An 8570-nucleotide genomic window follows, 5' to 3' on the forward strand; every position below is an offset into this window, starting at 1 on the left:
TTACATTTAAGTATTCAATATAGCATATATTTAATAATAATAAACAAATTAAGTTTTAGTGATACAGTATGATCTATTATCAAATAACTAATAATATTTTCTTTCAAATATCTTAGATGAGCAATATCTTTGATAGTTAAAATAAGCGTAATAAATCTTAATACTAACAATCTATACATAAAACGAGTAGTGAAGATTTTGTTTTTAGAAATGAAAATATATTGAATTTGTTTCTGATTTATTAGCCAAACAACTTATGTGAATAGAAATCCGTATTCAGTTTTGATGATGTAGGTAGTGAGTACATTTTTTCTAGGTAATTTCACAATGGTTTTTGATAAATATGACTATTGTGATCAATAATTACGTATTTCCTTAAAATTAAATCCGACACAACAAAATATTTATAACGGCGCTTCTTGAGAAAGCTTTCGTAAAAGCCATTTTAATACTAGTCTCTAATAATATACATAAAACATTTATTTTATATATTTAAACATTAATCACGTTTATTCACTTGCAAACGCTTAAAGTAAATTTTATTTAACTAAATACATTTCATAGTACAAATTTTTTTTTTAATGCTATGTGCGCTATTACGCACGGTTTTAAACAATGTCCATTATTTTCAATCATATCCTATTTAAAAAGCGTATATTGATTTTTTAAAACACATCATAATCAATGGAAATGTCTTACAATATAGAATAACTTGCACTTCATTTATATAAGCTGTGGATACAAGCTATTCGAATAATAAAAATTTAAAACATTGTAACATCACTATTATTATTTTTCCTACGAGTATTTAATGTCTTAATATGTGTTTGTTTTACTTAAGTGGTTTGCTGTTTAAATTTGGAATGAGATGAGTTATGATTTCTAGTTATGCTTTCTTCATCTATTGAATGGATAGACGATTTTGTATAATATTTTACTCATATAAGTATATGAGAGCTGAACTAGAAACTTTATTGCGGCCTACTATGTCAGAACACCGACAAAATAATTTGTTAGTCCAAAATTCACCCTCGATCCTATTCATCAGCATTCCAATCAATTTCACCAGCATTGTCACCCATCGCCAAGATCTGCTTTTAATCACTTTGATATAACTGTTATGATCAATCTTCTTTTTAATATCTTTGGTTTAAATTTTGGTTAAATTTTTTTTGATCCTGTCAGCATAACCGAAAATTGCAGAACATTTTAGCAATTCTATTAAAATTTTGGACCATTAACTAGGATGGATTTGTGTTTGTGGCGTTGTTGATCTCAATACCAAGTTGTTTGTAAACTATCTCCCGTTTCTTTGTGAGAGCTTGTTTCATTTCTGCTGAATATGGATCAAAATTGTTTAATTTTTTGCTTCTTCGGTAAATACCTTCTTTTCGAGACACTGCACAAGACAGTAAAGACTGCAATAAAAAGTTAAAAATATTAATGAGTTAGCTAACTTACATTTTATATTCAAAACTATTTTGTATATAATTAATGTTACTTACTTCATCTATTGGATATTCCAGAAACTGAAGTAATTTTCGCAATGTGCCTTCAACATTTTCTACTAGTTTTTCGAAGTGTACTATTTCAACCGGCCCTGTGAAATTTTTGCCCCAATCTAAATTCGTTTGTTCCCATGTCCATAATTTGTCAGTGACGAATTGCTGCCAATCTAATCAAATGTAATTAATTTTTTATCAATTATAGTTAGATTTTTTAATGATTTGTGCTTGTTTTTGTTACTAACATTTCCCTTTTGCTCGCTTGTATCGTCCTATTGAGGCAAATCCTATATGTCCGCCACTTTGTCTATTAAATTCCGCCTGGAAAAAGAAAAACGGAATAATTATGAATAATCCCAAGTACATATATTTTACGAATTACAAAGAAGTGCCGTTATAATTGGCTTGTAATTATAATCATAATATATATTAAAGTCATTCAAACATAAGCCATAAATAAATTAACATGTTTATTAACTTCCCGAAGGAGAAGTTTGTTTTCATCAAAAAATCCGATTTGCTAATTTTGTTTTCCCGACGTTTCAAGCCATTCTGAATCGAATGAGACCAAGTTTGGAAAAATTATGTTTATGTGTGTGTGAACAGATTTTTTTGCCGTAAATCGACGTTTTCTCAAAAACGGCTGGCCCGATTTCAAACTTTTAAAAGCCATTTTAAAAGATGTATCTTGATGAGGACTATCGTTTGTCAGTGAGACGACCTACCAAGCCGTTTCTTTGTAATTTGGAAACAAGTGTTAAACTTTTCGTCCACATTTAAGCTCATACTACCGAATCGATTTTAAAAAATCAAAAACTGTTCGAACGGTATCAGTTGGGAATTACACTGATTAGTTTTAGGCGAAAATTCACTGAGAAGTTTTTTTGTAATTAACTGTTGAAATAAAATTTAATCCGATTTTTATGGAACTTTTTTTGGCGATACATATTTTGGTCTTATAGAACTTACTGAAATATTACGGCCTTACGATAAGTAGTCAAAATTCATCAAAGTTTGAGAAAATGAGTAGTTTTTTGTGACGTTTGTTAAAATTAAAATTAGACGATTTACTTGGTATAACGATAGAGTACTTGGTCTTAATAAACATACTAAGTCATTAAATTCCTATGGAAACTGGTTCAATTATAAAAATGATTGATTTGTGAAAATTGCTTTCAAAAAATACTCCGAGTTAATGTGTTAGTTCGTTTTCAATTATGTGTAATAAATCCACTCGGAATACTTTTAATTATTTTTAAATTAATTTATTTTTTATTTATCAAGTCCATTATTTACACATATCTGGAAGTTCATGTAACTTGCCTCAAGGCAAAATACCAATACCAACTAGCTAGTTACCAATAATAACTAGTTATTATTATTTATTTGTTACTTACTAAAATTGCATCGGCTGGTGATCGTACTAAAAGTATCGCTTTAGAAAATTGACTTCTAGCGTCGTTGCCCCATTCGTGTGTCTTTACAACTAAAACGGAATTATTTTTCACTTGCTCAGCAGGAAAACCACTTTTCATTAGGCCGTGGTCTTTATATACTGAACCAGTTAAAATTCCTATAATAAAACAAAAGTAGTATTAGTAGAAGTTTTGTTTTGAATTCTTTCAGAAAATCTTAATTGAAAATCTAAAATATTTTTTATTAAATATCATATCAACACATAAGCAAGCATCTCTTTGCTATGAATTAAATGATTGGTTTTTGTGTTTTTTTCTTAATAAATTTCTTATATAACTATTACAAGTGTTAAGTTTATTAGCGTTTTGGCCCTGGTTTGATGCAATGAATGATCACATTAAGTGCTGAAACGTATAAATAATGAATAATGTTTCTCTTTTAACCCTTCTTTTTTAATTCGACGAATAGACTTCTTGAAGAAGTTCATTTCCGCCAGAAAATCCGATTAGCTAATTTTGTTTTCATTTTGCTTTTTTGTGTCATTTGTCACCAAAATTGGGAAACGACTTAACCGATTTCAATATTTCGAAAGCGATTCGATGAAATGTGGGACGATTGGCCAAAAATTTTTTTTTAGAATTATCAAAAAAAGCTAAATTGTTTGTTCACGTTTTTGCCAAAAATCCTGAACCGATTTTGAAAATTCAAAATCTGTTTGAAAGATATCAGCCGAGAGGGTTTTGATTAGATTTTGGGTTCTTTTAAATTAATTATTTATATTTTTTTGTCAATTTTGATGAATTTTTATTAACTTCCCGTAGGGTAAGTTATTGTAATGGGCCGAAAATCGGAATTGAAAATTTTTACATTTCTCGACGTTTTGAAGGTTTCTGAACGTTTTGGCATACTTCAGAAAAAATGGATGTGTGTGTGTGTGTGTGTGTGTGTGTGTGTGTATGTATGTATGGATACAAATTTTCGTCCACGTTTTCGGGCGTACGGATCAACCGATTTGAATGGTTTAAAAAACATTCGATTCCTATTGATAGGGAAAAGAGCTGATTAGTTTTTGGCGAAGGCAGGTCCAGCCGTTTCGGAGATACGGAGCAAAGAGTGCAGAAAATAGAAATCGAGTTTTTGAGTGAACGGAGCATCCGATTTGAATGATCTAAAAAACATTCAATTAGTAATGATTGGGAGAAGGGGTTATTAGTTTTTCGCAAAGGCAGGCCCAGCCATTTCGGAGATACAGAGCTAAATGTACAAAAAATGGCAGTTTTTGAGAGAACTAAGCGTCCGATTCAATTGATTCAAAGAACTTTCTGCTTGTCTTAACAAAATAATTGATTTTGGTAAAAAAAATTTTTGTTCCATTTTTTTTTTTTTTTTAATTTTTTTTTTGTATATCGAAAATAATTCAGATTTTATTTTTAATTCTGACTATAGTTTTAATATACTTTAAACAAATAATTTCAACTCTGCAATTCAGTTGATATAATTCTTATAAATATTAGACAATGTTACAATATTTATAATAATCTATTTGAAAACATTCAATATTCCTCGAACATTTCGTTACGGTACGGGAAGTTCAAGCAATTTGCCTTAAGGCACGATGCCACCCACCCGACTAGTTATATTTGAAACGCGAAATATATATTATATATATATGTAAGAAGTATGTGTGCATTTCTAAGTTCATGAATGTGTGTGTCATATATACGCATATGTGTGTAGTATGTGTTAATATTTACAAATATGCTTGTATGTATTTATTTATGTGTGTAAAAAAGGGCACTTCCACGCCATTTTTTTCAAAAATTATTTAATTATTACGAAATATTACGTAATCCACATTACATAAAATAGGCGAAATTATTACATATTTCTTACATTAATCTTACGTAAAAATGACGTAAATATGAAACTTTTTTGCGCAAAAATTACGTAAATATTACGGATTTTAGCTTAGTGGTGGAAAGCTTTATTTTTGAAATTAACAGTTCAAAATTTAATTGTTATTTTAAAACTTTCTAAATTTCATTTTTTTATGGATTAAATCTATTATCTATATATATATATATCGGGAATTTTAACAAGAGACAAACCGCTTGAAATAAATCTAGAGTATTTATTGATAAACAAGCCGAAATCAAAATAATAAATACCATTTCAGGATTAATTTGATTTGTTTAATTTGTTCTTGATAAATTCTAGTTTATTCATTCAAAATATTTTTTTGTAGGCTCGATACATTTTTGGCGATTCAATAGCATTTCAAAAGACCATTCAAAAAAACGTTAACTTAGCTTCTTCACAACTGCAAAACCATGATATTATTTAAAAAAAAAACATACATATACCGATTCTAATAAAATTTACTCGAAACATTCGATTTGCTATCGATTTTATATAAAAGAGTGTTTCTGTATTATTGTCAGAATTCTCCCTTACCAGTGGCTTGTTGTAGCAAATAACGCATCCATGTATTTCCGCTGCCCGGAAATGATACAAGAGCTACTGGTTTCTCACTATTATTGACTGGATTCGTACTTGAAGAAGAACTACTTGAAAATTGTCCTGAAAATAGTCCATTAGAGACTGGAGATGGTTGTTGCTTATATTTTAGGTGTGTACACCATCGTAAACGAGGTCTCCGAAATAAGCCACCCGTACTGCGACCTCGATCTGCTCCTATGTTTCTTATCTGAAAAAATAAAAATAAAAATTATTCTAATGAATACTTGATTTAATTGAATTAGATATTGTGTCTCATGTCATAATGTAATAGTCCTCCGAAGGGGTTTGGTAGATTTTTATGAAATTTTATAATCACGTTTAGTATGACTGAGAATCGCATATCTATTGCTCATATCCCTAAGTGGTAAGGGTTGGCCGCCTTCAAGTTTTTTTAAATTTTTTTGACCCATTTGTTTCATTTTACTTATTTATAATTTGTAATAAAAAAGCACATACAACACTAAATATGCACCCTCCTACAGCACCTTTATTTTGTAAGTCATTTTAGTAATCGAATGGTTTTTAATCTCGCATTTATTGAATGAATGTTTTTCACTGAATTTTGATTAAAATTTTCCTTAGAATTATGCAACATCTCCAAATCAACTTCAAAAAAACTTGCAATGATTATCAATATGCTCCAAGAATATTTATATGTAACATGCGTTGCAGTGGGTAAATCATCCATATAATTTGTTTATTTTTATACTAAAATTTTTTAAAATTGCTTTTTGGCCAAACAACGGTCATACACACACACACACACACACACACACACACACACGCACACACACACATATATATATATATATATATATATATATATATATATATAATATCAATTAATGAATTTCAATTAATTTATCAATTTTTATTAATTTATTTTCATATTAATTTATTAAATCATTACTTAAGATTTTACTCATTGGAATGATTTTTATTTGATATTGTGTAGGTTCTTATTGAAGAAATTAGACACAAAAGAGTATTTTTTGGCAAAGGTTTTGGATTAATCCTAATGGATCTGGCTTTTTTTCTGGATATAGATTGTGAATCAAAATTATGGGTTTCGAATAATTTGCTCCGAATAACCTGCAAACACATTACTTTATTTTGAAGGTAAAAAAATGTTACCATTATATATACATTATATATATATATATATATATATATATATATATATACATTGCATTACAATTCTTACAATTTTTCAGTATTCAATTAACAACTATATATATACTAGCTGACCCGGCAAACATTGTTTTGCAAAGTAAGGCATATTCGCACGGCAATTATATAGACATTTTCACTGCTAATAAACAACCATAAGATAGCGTTGCCATGACAACGCTATGTTATGGGCTCTGTTATGGCAGAATTGCCCTATAAGTAAATTCAGTTCATGTTTGTACTATTCGTCTACTTATGGTGCATGCATAATTATTTGATAATATATTATGATATTGAATCTTACTGCATTTGGTTCAATGTCCCTCTCTCTTTCTCGATATGTGGAAAGACTGAGTAGTAATACTCCGGCTAAATAAAAAGCTACCATGACGGCTAAAGCCGCCACACGCATTCTGCCTAGGCGCGCCAGCATCCTCTATCAACTGAAATTATTCAAATTATTTATTAGTTAAATAAAAAATATATTTTGTATTTGATATAAAACAATATTAAAATAAGATTTACTATTTATACAATAAAAATATTTACAAAAAAATCTGGATGATGACACACATACCGTGTCGAAACGTATAAATAAACAGATCATTATTTATTATTCTACGATTGGCTGCAAATTAACATTCAAGAATATGTCTCATCGTCGCTATATATATAGCTATTGATTATCGTTGATATCTACACTTGAATAAAAAATTCATTTGTAGAATACGAAATAGATGAAAAAACGTGTTAAACAAATTAAATACAGTTTCAGATACTATAAATATGCTTGAAAGACATGAATTGAAAATCGTATTGACTATTTTTTAGTGAAAGCGAAAATGTTTACGAAATAAACATAATTACCTAAATAGTTGAATCTCATTTCTTATTGATTAAGTCGATTATGTATAGGTTTCGGGAAGTTAATGCAACTTGCCTTAAGGAAAAATACTACTTACAACTAGTTATTTTTATACTTTTGACAACAGTCAAAACTTAACGATTTCTATGAGTTATTGTGCCGACTGTTTTTTTTATATAAATGGCAACCCAAAATGTTATTATATCTTAATGATGAATTTATTATTACAATTTTCTATTGGTGCCAGTAGGGGTTATTTTTACTTGGTAACATATTGCTATCTTTGATTTTGAGCCCATAGTTTAAGCTACTAGGCCAAAGAAATAATTCGACTACAGTATTAATTTTTATACAAACATGTTACAAGTTTGTAGAATTTTGTCCAGAAACAATGTTTAGAATGAGAACCACTAGTAATATTGATTATCAGTAACAGGTAGTTTGATAAGTTACTATATTCTCATAGGATGAATGGGACAATTCAATAGACCAATGCTACGGCAAGGCTATGTTACGTAGCAGTTTTTATATAAAGTGGTACTAAAAACTTGTGCAGTCAGGCGTTTTTACACATAAAATGCAACTTCACTCGTATGTTAATATATCGCAATGCAAAGATGCAGATATGATACCATTGTGTTTTTGGCGTTGTGCGTTTTCCTACGTTAGGTTTTCTTTTTAAAACGCCTGACTGCACAGCAACCACATATCATTTTGACAGTTTTTAGTAACATAGCCTTCCCATAACATTGGTCTATTTTACGGCACAATCGGCCCATGAATGTTAAAACGTTAAGATTCCATCTTCATATGCGACAAGCACTTCAATATTCTCTTTTTTTATTATGATAAAAGTATTGTATGCAATTTATGCTAAACTTATGTGCCTCGTAACAAGATTTTTAAACTTAAAACGAATATACTTCTCATTTGGTATTCTGGTCGGAAGCGTTTCGCGACTTTGATAACAACCCTTTTGGAGCATTATGCATACCCCTATGGTGTGATTAACATATTTTTCTCATTTCCTGCAACGACGGACGTGGCGAGCATTTTAAAAAGAATCTAGGTTAAATCTCAAATAAAGCGGTTCT

At 29.4% G+C, this 8570-nt stretch overlaps 1 protein-coding gene across 1 annotated transcript; it reads right to left on the minus strand.

Annotated features, from left to right (window-relative positions):
• Positions 1-801: 801 nt before the first annotated feature.
• Positions 802-7026, minus strand: LOC113378121 (WSCD family member AAEL009094-like). Its single transcript, XM_026618644.1, has 6 exons — positions 6916-7026; positions 5376-5628; positions 2903-3078; positions 1751-1826; positions 1506-1675; positions 802-1418 (listed from the first exon to the last, which is right to left on the minus strand). The coding sequence occupies exons 1-6, from the start codon at positions 7021-7023 to the stop codon at positions 1242-1244; spliced, it is 960 nt and encodes a 319-aa protein (XP_026474429.1). The 5' UTR covers positions 7024-7026; the 3' UTR covers positions 802-1241.
• Positions 7027-8570: the final 1544 nt, after the last annotated feature.

Source organism: Ctenocephalides felis, unplaced genomic scaffold (genome assembly GCF_003426905.1).
Source record: "Ctenocephalides felis isolate EL2017-DRISC unplaced genomic scaffold, ASM342690v1 CF-g0.4_SCAFFOLD_01886, whole genome shotgun sequence".
NCBI classification, from domain to species: domain Eukaryota; kingdom Metazoa; phylum Arthropoda; class Insecta; order Siphonaptera; family Pulicidae; genus Ctenocephalides; species Ctenocephalides felis.

What these genes read in the sequence shown, in the direction of transcription:
- LOC113378121 (XM_026618644.1), bottom strand. Translation starts at nt 7,023, where the DNA reads ATGCGTGTGGCGGCTTTAGCCGTCATGGTAGCTTTTTATTTAGCCGGA. An exon ending in GGGACATTGAACCAAATGCA is followed by an intron (nt 5,629 to 6,915) that starts GTAAGATTCAAT and finishes TTATTTTTTCAG; the next exon opens with ATAAGAAACATAGGAGCAGA. An exon ending in TTTGCTACAACAAGCCACTG is followed by an intron (nt 3,079 to 5,375) that starts GTAAGGGAGAAT and finishes GTTTTATTATAG; the next exon opens with GAATTTTAACTGGTTCAGTA.